Source organism: Gambusia affinis, linkage group LG22 (genome assembly GCF_019740435.1).
Source record: "Gambusia affinis linkage group LG22, SWU_Gaff_1.0, whole genome shotgun sequence".
In the NCBI taxonomy this organism is placed as follows: domain Eukaryota; kingdom Metazoa; phylum Chordata; class Actinopteri; order Cyprinodontiformes; family Poeciliidae; genus Gambusia; species Gambusia affinis.
Window position 1 is genome coordinate 4,943,013 of NC_057889.1, and position 13,891 is coordinate 4,956,903.

At 34.2% G+C, this 13,891-nt stretch overlaps 2 protein-coding genes across 2 annotated transcripts in view; one reads left to right on the forward strand and one right to left on the reverse strand.

Annotated features, from left to right (window-relative positions):
- Positions 1-833: 833 nt before the first annotated feature.
- On the reverse strand, positions 834-3,496 carry atp5mj (ATP synthase membrane subunit j). Its single transcript, XM_044106879.1, has 4 exons — positions 3,351-3,496; positions 2,584-2,707; positions 2,326-2,352; positions 834-955 (listed from the first exon to the last, which is right to left on the reverse strand). Exons 2-4 carry the CDS (start codon positions 2,705-2,707, stop codon positions 942-944), a joined length of 165 nt encoding a protein of 54 aa, XP_043962814.1. The 5' UTR covers positions 3,351-3,496; the 3' UTR covers positions 834-941.
- A 1,728-nt stretch (positions 3,497-5,224) lies between these two features.
- The window catches only part of syne2a (spectrin repeat containing, nuclear envelope 2a), a 32,441-nt gene continuing 23,774 nt past the window's right edge, over positions 5,225-13,891 (forward strand). Inside the window, exons 1-7 of the mRNA XM_044107433.1 lie at positions 5,225-5,520; positions 5,759-5,861; positions 8,687-8,748; positions 10,843-10,938; positions 11,042-11,119; positions 12,503-12,595; positions 12,676-12,857. Of these exons, the coding sequence (XP_043963368.1) occupies positions 5,789-5,861; positions 8,687-8,748; positions 10,843-10,938; positions 11,042-11,119; positions 12,503-12,595; positions 12,676-12,857 (584 nt within the window). The 5' untranslated portion in view covers positions 5,225-5,520; positions 5,759-5,788. The remainder of the gene's footprint in view (positions 5,521-5,758; positions 5,862-8,686; positions 8,749-10,842; positions 10,939-11,041; positions 11,120-12,502; positions 12,596-12,675; positions 12,858-13,891) is intronic.

Consider the following 13,891-nt stretch of genomic DNA (forward strand, 5'->3'; position numbering starts at 1 on the left):
CCCACAAAAAGACCCGCTGGTGGGGATAAATAATGTAATTTCAGATTCTGAGTCACTGAAATCTGTTTTAGTGTGTCTAGTGAAGTTCAGGAGCTTTTTACTTTGCCATATTAGCAGAATCATTTATGCATTACTTATGTGTTCATCAATTATTTCAACATGATGGCATTAATGTTTTCATCAGCTCGTGCAGGCCGTTCATCTAGTTTCCCAGCTCTGAATTTGTGGCCCCGAGCGCAGCGAAAGCTCCGCGTTCTCAGAAGCAAAGTGTACAGACTGCTGTTCTTTGGTTATTGATTTTTGTCAATGAGGCAGTTGTGAAGCTAAATCCATTGTGCTGTAATGCAGAGTAAGGATTTCAGCAGAATTATGTAACCAAGTTAAACGTTTTATCCATCATTAAATCAGGGAAATTGATTCGAAAGGTCATCCGTGATTTTAGAGGATCATCCTCAAGCAGCATCTAACCTAAAAAAAAAAAAAAAAAGTTTCCTGCAATCACTAACCGTATAAAAACATCCACTCAGCACCAAAGAGGCAATATGGAGGTTTATTCCCGGTTCAATTAGTTAAAATGCAAACCCAAACTGTGATTCATTGGCTACAAATAGCTCACTAATTCTCTAAATGGAGCAAAAACTAAAACACGCAAGTACAGAAATGTTTAAAAGGATCAAAATCAATTTAAATGAAGCAAACTTTTAATACTTGTAATGTATCAAAGTTACACATTTTCCTTTTCCCCGTTTTATTATGTGTGAAATCCAGAGTTAGTCCTCTTCACCAATTAAAACAAACTTTCACAAAAATATAATTCAACAAAATGACCAAAGTTGAGGACAATAATTTTATTTGATCCATATTAATGAAATTCAAACATAAAGTTGGACTTTGGGATTGATGAGACAGGTATATCACAGGTGAACAGGATGGTAGGAAGGTCAGTGAGAAGGCTCTGAAAAAGTGACAAAAGATTAGGGTCAATTATTTCTCATTTATTAGCCATGAATAATAAATGTGCATATAACCAATAAATTAATCTCAAAATAAACCAAATTTGATACTGTAAATTACAGATGCATCAATGGTGACCTATAACTGGGCCCAATAACCTAAATAAAATACTAATCAAAATACACTTTATGGAAATTATTTTTAGTAATTTTTCACAAAATTCAATCGCTGAAGTTAAAAACTTGCAAAATATTTATGAAAAATGTGAATTAGTCTGCAGTAGTCTTAAAGACAGACAAGTTTAAGGAGAAATAAAATAACATTGTAACAACGGGCTGACATTTACAAACATTACTGTCAAATAAAATCATTTTAAAGAACCTCAAAAATATTAAACTTGATTCTGATGATAGTTTTTCAGACTATTATTCAATATCATTCAGACTGTGAAACATTTAAAATGTGGGTTAATTTAATCTAATAGCATGATCACAATATTTAAGAATATCAAAATGACACATCCAAAAATAGTACAAACACACATTTTAAATATTAAAATATGTGTATTTACATGGCTACATGTAAATACACATTTTGTGTGTTTTCTTATTCAAAACATGGCTATTTAGTAACTTAATATATAATAAACAGCTGTTTTTCAAAGATCCCATCCAGCACAATATATTGTAAATGTATTGTTATTGAAATATTACTGTAACTGATGCCAGATCATTGCTATAGTTTTTTTTTTGCATTTGGGTTTTTTGTGCCTGTAATATATTTGGTGACACCAGCCTAATATAGCATGAGAACGTTTAGAAGGTAAAGAAGTGCTATAGTGTTAAAGTTATTAAAAAACCTATTAAGTTGTTTAAGTGTCTCAATATCAACCAGATATTAACTTGTTGTTGAAATGGAAATAATAAAATTAACTTTCATAACAGTAACTGGAAAGACTACTTGCTATGTTGGGTCTATATTTGCTAGGAAGCCAAAACTGAATGACAGCAACAAGTTATTATTTATTTATCTCAAGCCACATCACTAGTGCAACTTTCACCAAAATTATAGTATGTTCAACGAACCGTTGTCCTTATTACGTTTTTTCTAAGTCTTGTTTAGACACAGAGGGAGGTAGATAAAAGCAGAGAGGACTGGGAGGCAAAGTAGGAACTTATTATGTCCCAATAAAGATGATTTTAGGGGAATTCGAGCAGCTCTGATGAAATCTCATTTTGTAATTTAAAACAGGAAAATATTTTTAGTTTAGAATCCATCTGCACAGAAGTAGTGAAAACCTGCTCTCACATATGATCATATTGCTTAAATCTAATTACACATCATAAGTTAAAAATATATTAATGAACTTACTGTTTGTCACTGCTGCCTCCTTCTTCCCTAGAATAGAGAAAAATCAAAGATATATTAATCTCACACATATACATATCGAAAATATTATTCAGACTGTGAAACATTTAATCTACATAATCTGAAAAGCACAATGATAAATTGATTTACAGACTGTTTGCATTGAAATAGTCTCAGTTATGTCACACTCCATCCAAATCAACTTTATCTACTTCACACAGCACATCTCTAGTTTATAATGTGTCTTACTCTTCAACTTACCCCCGTAGGAAATTCTATAATAAATGACAGCCATTATGCCAACTCCAATATATACATCCCTGTACGTCTTAGTGTAGTAAGGGCCCATTTGGGCCCACCATCTCCTAATGGCACCCGCAAGCATCTGTGAGAAAAAACAAACAAAAAAAGAAACAATAGAACTCACTAAACCTGACTCAAATTTGTAATAAATCTAAAAATAATAACAATAATAAAAACTTGGCTTGCATGCCTCCTATGTTAGGCAGAGATATTTTATTACTTTGTTTTCTTGAAGAAAATATTTATGAACATTGTTACATTTGACATAAATCCAGCTGATAAACTCGGAGAGTTGCCAAATCGCTTAGAAACGATGGAGGAAGATAAAGTTAGCAAGTTACGTAGAAATCAGACAGGACCACTGTTGTTTGTGCTAACTGAGAAGCTACAATAATGCTACCAACTCCCATCTTCTTCTTAGCAACTTTAAATGCAACTTTAACCGTCCGACAAAAACTCAGTGATTGATGAGCAAATATGAGACTAATTAATCTCAATTTCATTTGAAAATATCAATTCGCTAACGAATAAACTGCTCTGCCATCACTGGCTAACCCCAGCTTTAGCATAAAGCTAAACTGCTAGCTACGGATAGCTGCAAGAACAGTCCGTTCAAACATGAAATATAGCGACTTATTCGATTAAGATTAAATAATTAAGTCGGCGTGTGTCACACGGACATCACCATAACATCTCAGAAATGTAATATGCAAATAAATACTCACATTTCAGTTTATCGCGCTACAGTTAGAAGGTCAAACGGTCGCTTTGGCTAAACGTCAAAGTCGAGGGGGGGGAGAGACTTCTTCTCCTTTCAAGCTATAAGGTGCTGCAGTTCCGGTTTGATTAGGAGCGCCCCCTAATGGTTAAATAGAACTGATAACTATGTCGTGAACTGTTGGCTCCACCTTGTGGATAATTATTAAAACAAGGGGTTTAGAGCTAATATTTGGTCATTTATCTTTGATTTCCAAAAACAGTGTGACTTTGCCATATTTAAAAAGTATATATATCATTCAAATGTAGTATTAAAATGTAGTTTTCAAGTAATGTAAAAGATTAACACAAAATAAGAGGAGGTACACAACAGCATCTCAGTGAAGTACAATATGCAAAATTACTTTATTTCAGCAGTTCGCTTGAAAAAGTGAAAGTCACTAAGGCTCATTACACACAGAGTGAAATGTGTATAACATTTATTTACTTAACTTTGATTATTATGGACTATGGCTTGTGAAAATACAAAATCCAATGTCTAAAGAAAACAAACAACAACCAGTGGAACAAAATGTTTTGTTCCACTAGCAGATTATTTCACTTATAACTAATACTTTTATTTAGTTTTTTAATCAATATTAAGATATTAAGGACTTATTAACTTTAATAAAAGCTCATATTTCTTGCTGAAAGTTACTTGTAAATTAGTTTTGTCTTATTTCAAGTGGTCTAAGATTTTTGCTTTAGAAACGACACCAAAATTACTTGGTAAGATTTTGTGTTTTTGCAGTGTGGAATTGTCATAGCATAAAATCTCTACATTTAAAATCCCTTTTCATTAGTCACAGGCAGCATTGTGATTTTCTGAAAACAGATGATTGTATTTCCATTACCTGTAAGTCATAATCAATCAAATAAAGAGTAAAAAACACCTGAAATATATTCCTATGTATCAAGTCATAAATGAGTTTCACTTTTTGAATTAAATTACAGAAATAATTAAGTTTTTCAATGAGAATCTAATTCATTGAGATGACTTTCTGCTAATCACAGCCAATCTGCCCCACAGTAACTGTCCTTTTTCTCGAGTTCATTAACTCACAGTAACTCTGTCTTGAACTTGAACTTAAATCACTTCTTTTATTCAGTTTCTCTTTTTCTCCCATCGCTCCAGCCAAAGCTCCCAGTTTACAGCTGCTGCATGACATACAGACTCCCCACCGGCTCTGCCTGCTCACCATAGCGAAGGAGTAAATAAAACTCTGGCACAGCGCTCAAGGGTAAATGTGACACTATGTAACAACATTTAGAGCAACCTTGTGTTTTTAGGTGAAAGGGAATTTAAATAGAGAAGACCTGCAAAACATTAATATCTAATCTTTCAATTCTATCTACTGGATTTTCTTAGAAACATTTGTTGTGAATTGGCACTAGATAAATGAGCTGAACTGAATTGAATAGAAGTTTATTTTGGATTTCCCTTTACATTTTAGAGGAATCTGAAGCAATTTCTTATAAATGCTTCAAAGCAAATAGGGAAACTATTATAAATAGTTTCCCTATTTTCAACTTGGCCATCATTACTGCCTTTCTGAAGAAGAAATTCCCATATAATGAAGTGATACTTGTTTTTCTTTCAGAGACTGCACTGCAAAAACAGAAAATCCTGTCAAGCTTTTAGCTCAAATATCTTATTATACTTGAATTAAGATACAAACTAACTTACAAGTAACTTTTCAGCAAGATATAGGAGCTTGCCAGATTTTGAAAAAAATACTTTTTGTTAATCAATATTATGGAATATTTAGACTTAAATAATCTCCTAAATCTTGCTGAAAAGTTACATGTAAGTTAATTTTGTCTTAATTCGAGTGGGATAAGATACTTCCATCAGGAAATACTTGATAAGATTTTGTGTTTTTGCAGTGTGTGGTGCTTTTTGCCCGGGTTATGAAGTGGATCTGGGAGCTGTGAAGTGATTTGGACCTGCAGCAGAAAAGGTGGGTCTTTTCTCTCTGTTCTTTCATGCAGCTCCAATGGGCAGCAGGCATCTTGCTCAGCTATGAGCGCCTAAAGGCCACGCCGTGTTTGAAGGCATTCGCGAATGTGTCAGCTGAGGAGAACAGCTGAGCGAACAATCTTCACTCTCAGATGTTATAACATTCTGCCGCGCTCCAGGTATGTTGAAGAGCAGGTCATCTATTTTTGTACCCTCATTTTAACGGAAACTGGATTTTAGAAACTGTTGAGCTCTTTGGTGGAGAGTTTGCATGTGTGTGCTTGTATGAGTGTGTCTGCGGTAAAACGAGGGTGTGTGTGAGCTTTAGATGCGTTCCTGACATGACCAATCAAGCAGTCGACTCCAAGTCGTTCTTTGGAAATGTTCAGCTTTGATTTTGCTGCTGTATTTCTTTAGTTTCCAGGAGTTTCCAGGGGTTCAGACAGCATGGCTTCAGGATCGGAGGGAGACGATGGAGGCATTGCCCTGGACATTGACGATGTCCACATGCTCCTCCAAGGTCAGGCTATTTCTGCTCTGGTGTGGATGTGGACGTGATGTTGTGCCATGTGTTGGTTTTGTTCTGCTCCCACATTGGAAATAAATGATAAAAATGACAACAAAAGATAAAAACTGTCATAAAAAGTTTTGTTGTATCTTCTGCTTTGTGCCAAGAGTCTGCTCTGGTTTTAATTTCTCTTCAGTCTTTTGCTTTCTGTTCAGGAAAATACACTGTAATTCCAGAAGTGAAAAAACTCAACTTGCATATTGCACTGCAAAAACACAAAATATTACCAAGTATTTTTTGTCTAGTTCCCAATGCAGATATCTTAGTGCACTTGAAATAAAACAAAACTAACTTGCAAAAAACCTTTCAGCAAGATGGAGGAGCTTATTTAAAGTCAATAATTACTGAATTTTGATTTAAGCACTTGTTCCAATAGCAGATTTATTTTCACTTACAAAACAGGAAAATGTTTTGTTTTCTATATTTTTCAACTTGTTTTGAAAATTATTTTCCTGTTTATTAGCCAATAGTCTATTTAAACTGGATAGTTTTAAATGGCATAAAGAGAAAAAAAAGGTTCTATTGTGGAAAATAATTTGAACTGCCTCGTTGCTGAAATGGGCTACACAATAAACTTAACTTGACTAATAAGATTTACAATAAAATATATTCATAAACACATCTATGCTCTTAAACACAGAGTCTTGACAAATATTTATTATCTTCTTGCTTTTTTGTTTCACCTCGATGCTTCAGATCATCAAATACATTTTAAAATCAGCCAAATTTTACAAGAGGAAAAAGGAAATGCATTTTTATCTAAAATAAATGAAAAACAATATCCAAACCAACCTGGCCCTGTGTGAAAATATAATTCATAAAATAACTGTTCATTTATCCGATTCTCCATGTCAGGAGGAACCAGCAGACCAGACACTCCCAAACCTTACACTGCAAAAACACAAAAGTATTTTTATCTGGTTTCTAATGCAAATATCTTAAAATGCTTGAAATGAGACAAAAACTAACTTAAAAGTAACTTTTCAGCAAGAAATATAATATTGTTTTAAGTAAATATAATTGTACAAAGAAGAGTGAGTCAAAATTCCCATAAAATGTTAGATTGTTTTGCCTTTTTCCTCTTAATAAATGAAATAATCATTTGAAAACTGATTTTTATATTTATTCTGGTCATCTTTGTCTGATATTTAAATTTTATGATGTTCTGAAGCATTTAAGTGCAACAAAAAAGCAGAAAAGAAAAAATTCTTCAAGAGACAATTTAAGAATAAAATGTGTTAAGAAAACATAAAAACAAAAAAATCATTTTTATTTTACTGTAAATGTTAAATAGAAAATTGCATTTAAAATAATACAGTAACAATATGTTATCTCTTAATGTCTCAATTTTTAATTGTATTTTAATGTTTAAAAGTTTTCCTTTAAGTTTTTCAGAACAATTTATTTCTAAAGGGAACTTTTTGTACACTTAACATTACATCTGTCAAGCAATTAAAAAACATTTAAATATCAAAATAGATTGGAATAAATTTGATAATCAATAAATTGCCCTTAAAACTGAACTGAATGTAGCAGGAAACTCACTTTTGTTCAGTTTTGTCAACACATTAAATTTTTTTGCAGACATTCTTTAAATAAAACATTAAAGCAGAAAATTGAAAATAATTTCTTTTTTTGTGTGGAAATAAAAACCTCACAGTTAAATAAATTACGGCGGTGGAGGAGTGATGATGTGGGCTTAAGTTTATATAAATGGTCACATTCTCTTTCTTACAAAATAATGTTCCATGGTTTTAAACTCGATACAAACAACTGAGTTTAAAACCATCTAATTTACAAAAGTGTAAATAAATCAGATGCGAAGAGTTTAAAGTGAACGTGCCTGAGCATGTCTGTAGTCGCTCCCTTTGAAACCCATTTACTGCTTTCATTTTTACGCAGAGAAACATATTAAACAAGTGCTGCCTTTCCTATTGTTTGCTCTTCAAACAGGGTGGAGTCCAGCTATTAGCGGTATCTGCCGTGGCAGGCTCTAAAACAAACGGAAAAACTTCAAACTCGATCCGATTCAGGCGCACTTTATGAAAAACAAGCAAGTTTGTGGACAAAAAGCTCAAGTTTTTCTGAAAACAAACAAACTGAAATTGGAGTGATGCAGGAGTCCTGAAACATCTAATGTTTAATTTGAGCTGCAGTGTGTTTCGGTCTGCAGTGTGTGCTTAGTGACGGGGTGTGTGTGGGTGTGTGTGCGTGTGCGTGTGCGTGTGTGTGTTTGGGTGCGTATCTATGTGTGTCTCCGTCTTGGAGGCGATCCCGTCCTGCAGGCAGATCCTGCTTCTTACATTTACTTTAGTCTAATGAGAAAGCCAAACGCTCTCCAGCTGCACCAGAGGGAAAGAATAATAAGAAGAAACTATTTAAACAGTTTTAAATGGATTATGTTTTATTTTTTAGTCATAATTCATGGGCAAAATTAGCTAAAGATTAAAAACATGGAGTTTAGAAAGGTCCATTTCTCTGACGTAGGTGAGTGATTGGTGTGCTTGTACCGATATAATCCACATCAACAGTCCAGTCTATCATTTTAAACTCTTGATTTTACTCAGCTTTGAGCATTTTTGTGCTACGAGTGTTGAAGAAATTCACAAATTTGCAGTGAGGCATAACTAGGATGTTTGGTTAAGGATTTTTTGTAGATATTGTTGGTTTTGCAGAACTGGAAATCACAGCACATGAGCGTATCTATCACATGTTGCATCATATTAATACCAGAAAACATATGAATAATACTCTATTTACTTCTCGTTTTTTGACAGTGGAGCATGAACAGATCCAGAAAAGGACATTTACCAACTGGATAAATGCTCAACTTGCCAAGGTTTGTAGGAAAATCGTGATTATTTTCCTGTGTCAAGATCACAAAAACGTTTTCTAGAGATATTTTCAGAGTTTGTGTTACATTTGAATCCTAATCCTAATAATACGTATTGTATCTGCAACCCATTGCTCTATTCTGCTTTTGGATTTAAAAAGCAGCCTATTTGTTAATGTGGAGCTTGACATGCTGTGTCAGAACAAACCAGTGCACGTCTCCTTGCTGTTCCTGATCCGTTGCTAAGCTGAACAAAGCTGCGTTTGGAGCTCGGCTTGCTGACTCACCGGTCAGAGATCAGTGAAGCAACTCGTCCCGACTCCCTTTGGACGGAGACGCCGAGCTGCTGACATGGAGCAGGAGTATTAATAGAGCTTCTGTGGAGCAGAACGGGTTGTAATGTGAGCCCAGACCCTTCATAACTACATGTAACACTGACCGAGCTCATGACCTGCGACCTGCTGAAGTTCAGAAACTGGAAGCTGTTTCTGTCTGCAGCTCAACGCTCAGCGCTGAGATCAGACAAAGGACTGAAAGAACCAGGAAATATTTATGTTCTAGGGGTTTTGTTGGCCTTCACATTGAAAGTTATGCTTTCACTTTCTCTGCTTCCATGTGGCAACAAATCAGTTTCTGTTCTCCTACACTCTAAAACGAAATTAGTTGAACCAACTTAACTGAACTGCTTCAATACTTAACAAGTAATTCAATTAACTTTAACCAACCTAATTTATTAAGTTGAACCAACTCAATCAATTCATTTTGTTCAACTTAATAAATTAAGTTGGACAAACTTAATTGAATTACTTGTTTCCAATTGAAGCAATTCAGTTAAGTCGGTTCTGCTATATTCATTTTTCAGCTTGAAAAACTAAAATAATATGTCAAAACATACATTTAAAATCATTTTAATCGTAGCCGTGTTTTAAGTACAATGTGAGTGATAATGTAATTGTGAATATTTTAGTTTTTTAGTTTGGAACAACTTAAATCAGGAGTGTCCAAACGTTTTGCAAAATTGTAGACTGCAAAGTCCAAAACCCAAACCTAAAATCAAGCAAATAAATTTTGTAAATAGGAAAAAAAGGAGTACATTTCCTCCTAAAACTCAGAAATTTTCCAGAAAACTTGTACATTTTCTAAATAAATTTTTAATAGAAAATTTTTGAAATTTGAAATTCAGACATTTTAAGTCAAAGAGATTTGAATTATTTGTTAGAAAAACAGTGATTTGAGTAAAAGAGACTTAAATTTGTCCTATTAATGAAATAAGTTATAAAAACGTAGTAAATTGAGTTGGTCCGGCATTGGATATGAAGCTGGCGTTGAACTCAATTGTTTCAAGAAAAGTTGAAGTAAAAAGTTCCTTTAAGTAAATTGTAAGTTGTCATCAATAAACCCAAAAAAATTTAATGTAAATTAATATAAATAAATCCATTAGATGAAGTACAGCCAACAGCACTTTTTAGAGTGTAAAGTATCTTACTGTGTAGTAGCTTTCACTATTTCCCAGAATGCTTAGCGGCATGTTTTAGTATCCTGAGATGGAAGTGCATTGATGTGGCTTCTGTTTTATTAAAGCAAAGCTTAAGGATAATGTTCTGTTAACACTAAATGTTTTTGAGCTGAATTTAAGAAAATTCATTATCAGATCAGAAATTTTGTTCTTTCAATTTGAAACAAGAATTTAAATAACTTTAACATAAAATAAGTATTTATTTTAACTTGATACGTGAGTAAATAATAGAGAAATGTGGTTCTTTAACCAGGTGAGGGCAGTTTTTTTTCTTGCATATTGTGAAATAATTATTTGGTTTAAATTGCAGCATTACATTAAAACTCACAATTCAAGATGAATTAACTTAAAAAACAATGTTTAAACAATTTGTCTCTGTTGTTGAATTAACTTTATGAACTTTAATTTCTGAGTTAAGACCAAAACAATGTTCTTGTTGACATTAATTGCATTTTCAAAGCAGCAAGTGGACTTTCATTGTCAAGTTTAACCACATTCACATGTTTTACAGTGTAAGCTAAAAGTTTTAAAAGTTTCTTTTTCTCTTCCTACTGGTCCAGTATGTTTTTATTTAACTCTTTCAGAGATGTTCGCCTTCCTACGTGTCGGACTTATTTTCGGACCTCAGAGATGGTTCACGGCTTCTGGACCTGTTGGAAGTGATGAGCGGTCAGTCGATGGTGAGGAAGGACTCCAAATGCCTCCAAAATGCAACAGAGTTTAGAGCTAATGCTACAAGAAAATGTGCTAAAATGTGCTGAAGCTGCTAATTTGTTTTTCCAGAAAAGACAAAAAGGTCGAGGAGTTTTCCAGCAGAGGGCCAACGTTGAGTCGGCTCTGGACTTTCTCAAGAAAAAATCTGTAAGTTCATTAACATTTAATTTCACAAATAGATTGCAACACAACAATTCAGTGAAGTGATTGAGGCTGTTAGCAGAACATATGTGCAGGGGCGTGTCTAGACTTTTTTTCTTTCGGGGACCTGGCAGCGGACGAACTGTAGAAAGGTGGCACAATAAAATTGTCATTTCTTTTAAATGCACTGCAGTTTTGAAAAACAATAAACAGTGAGCCAAAATTTTTATAATTATTTACCCAAACAAAAGCGGAGGTAGACTATATGAGATTTTGTTGCTTCGTACTGCTTCTTTTAATTCAAAACATTTGTTTATGTCAATATGTAAAATGTTAATTTTAAAAGAATGTAAAAGAATGAAACATGTCGATCTTTTCTAGCATGGGAAATAAATTTGCTCATTATTATGGCTTAGGGTTAGCACTTTTTAGCTTACAATAGCTTAACTGTACAAGGTTTCCCGCAGAAAACTGGCTAAGCCCGGTGGTTGCGTCCTAGGTCGTGTTTTTGAATTAAAAAATGTTTAAAGTTGACAGGAAATCTGAAAATATCACTTGATAATCATGTGTCATTGAAAGATTGGAAGATTATTACCTGAACACCAACTATAAAAGCTTTAAAAATGCAAACATTTTAAAAAGACTTAAATAACTAGCTATTCTTAGCCTGGCGGGGTCACCAGTAAAGCCTGGTGGCCTGCCAGGCTTACAATACTCTGGGGGGAAACCCTGCTGTATACAACACCATTTTTAGCACCGTTATGCTAACTATATTCAACTAATCAACTAAAAGTCAAAATTATTAAACCATTATAGGCTATAAATTGTGAACAACTGCTTAATTACTCATTTTCCTCCTTTATTAAGATTTTTATTTTTGTGTGCAGTAGCCTGGAGCTGCTTTTTAAAATTATTATTATTAAACATTATAAAACATTATAAACATTGACCTGCCAATGGTCTTCAAAGAGGTTGAAGTTAGCCACTTTGCTATAATCTCATGTATTTAAAATAAATAAAATAAAAAATGCTAATGACAACAAAACGAGCATTTCTGGTATCTACTGACATGGACTGTCAGTAGAAACCAGACAAAATGCTAATCTACAGCAGTGGTCTCCAACCACCGGGCCAATTGGACCAGTTGGTACTGGGTCACGCAAGAAATAATTAAATATGTCCATTCTATGTATTGAGTCTGGAGGAGCTTTTATTTTGAAAATGCTAAACCGGAAGCTGTTGGTTACGTCTTGCGCGCCAACATGCAGCAGTCTGTACTGTATGATCTGAACAAAGTGAGCCAAACAGATTTCGACCACATAAACTTCAATTTAAGATTAAAAAAAGAAAAATTAACGGTCATGCTAAGTAGAATCGTTTTGTGTTTAGATCAAGCTGGTGAACATAAACATCCCAGACATCATAGACGGACGTCCTTCCATCATCCTTGGCCTTGTATGGACCATCATCCTCCGCTGTCACGTGAGCATAACTATATTTTATTATTTTAGGCCATTTTATTAATGGGTTTCAAGCCTTTTTCCAACTTTTACATGTTTCAGATTGAGGAGTTGGCCAGTGCGTTGTCCTTTAGCTCCCGTCACTCTTCCCTGGACTCTGTGTCAAGCCTGGACTCCTGGTCCGGCAGTCCGGTCCCAGCCGGTCCGATATCACCTCTGCACAGGCGCTTCCGTGTTTCTGCCAAAAAGGCCCTGCTCATGTGGGTCAGAGACCAATGCAAGAAGTAGGTTTAACACAAACACATTTTTATTTCGTTTTGGGTGTTAGTTTCTGTCTCTTTTGCCAGTTTTTTCAACAGGGTACTAAATAAATTGGACGATTTTATTTTGTCATCAAATACGGACTTTCTAATAATTATATTTGATCAGTTGTAATTCTATGTGTTATACTGTGAATTTAGAGGTCAAGGATGCTCTTAAAGGGCCGGTTGTGGCAGAATGTTTTGATAAAACCCATTAACAAACTGTTAAACTATTAATAATTAGCTGTTTTCGCATTCAGTAAGTACTTCTGAAAGGTTGTTCACATTGATCAATCCCTCCAGGATTTTGTTAATGTTTTTGTGATTTTTTTTGCAATCAGAAATTGGGTTTCTCAAATGTATTTGATGAATTTGGCAGTATTTGTTCTTATGTGCGACTGTAAATGGACATTTGTGTTGCTCGTTATATCAATCACACAACTATGTACCAACTATGAAAGTAATATAGAACTAATTTTTGCATGTACAATAACATTTAGATTACATCATTCAATCCCATTATATATTTTTATTATTCTAGTTTGCTCCTCTTGGGGGCCCCCTGGTGGTCCAGAGGCCCTAAACAGCTGCTTTATGTGCAAATGCCTTGGGCTGGCTCTGTTCTGCTGCAATGCTGCTTCTTCAGCCTCAATTGTGCCTCTTCACCACCAGGGGGCCCCCAAGAGGACCAAGCTAGAATAATAAAAATAGATATTTTTCAATAAATGGGATTGAATAATGCAATCTAAATGCTATTGTACATGCAAAACTTAGTTCCATATTACTTTCATAGTTGGTACATAAATAGTAGGTTGATATCTTTTTGTTATTGTGTAGTGCTACTGTTGGGCAAATACAATTCAACTTCCTATCTTATTTACTGTATATTTAGTGTTTATCAGCTGATGTTACTTTAAATAGTTAAAATATTATGGCTTTTTTAAAAAGTTTGCTGCTCCTGTAAGGTTAAAATAAGCAGCCATAATAACACCAGTACAATGTAAGCTAACTATAAA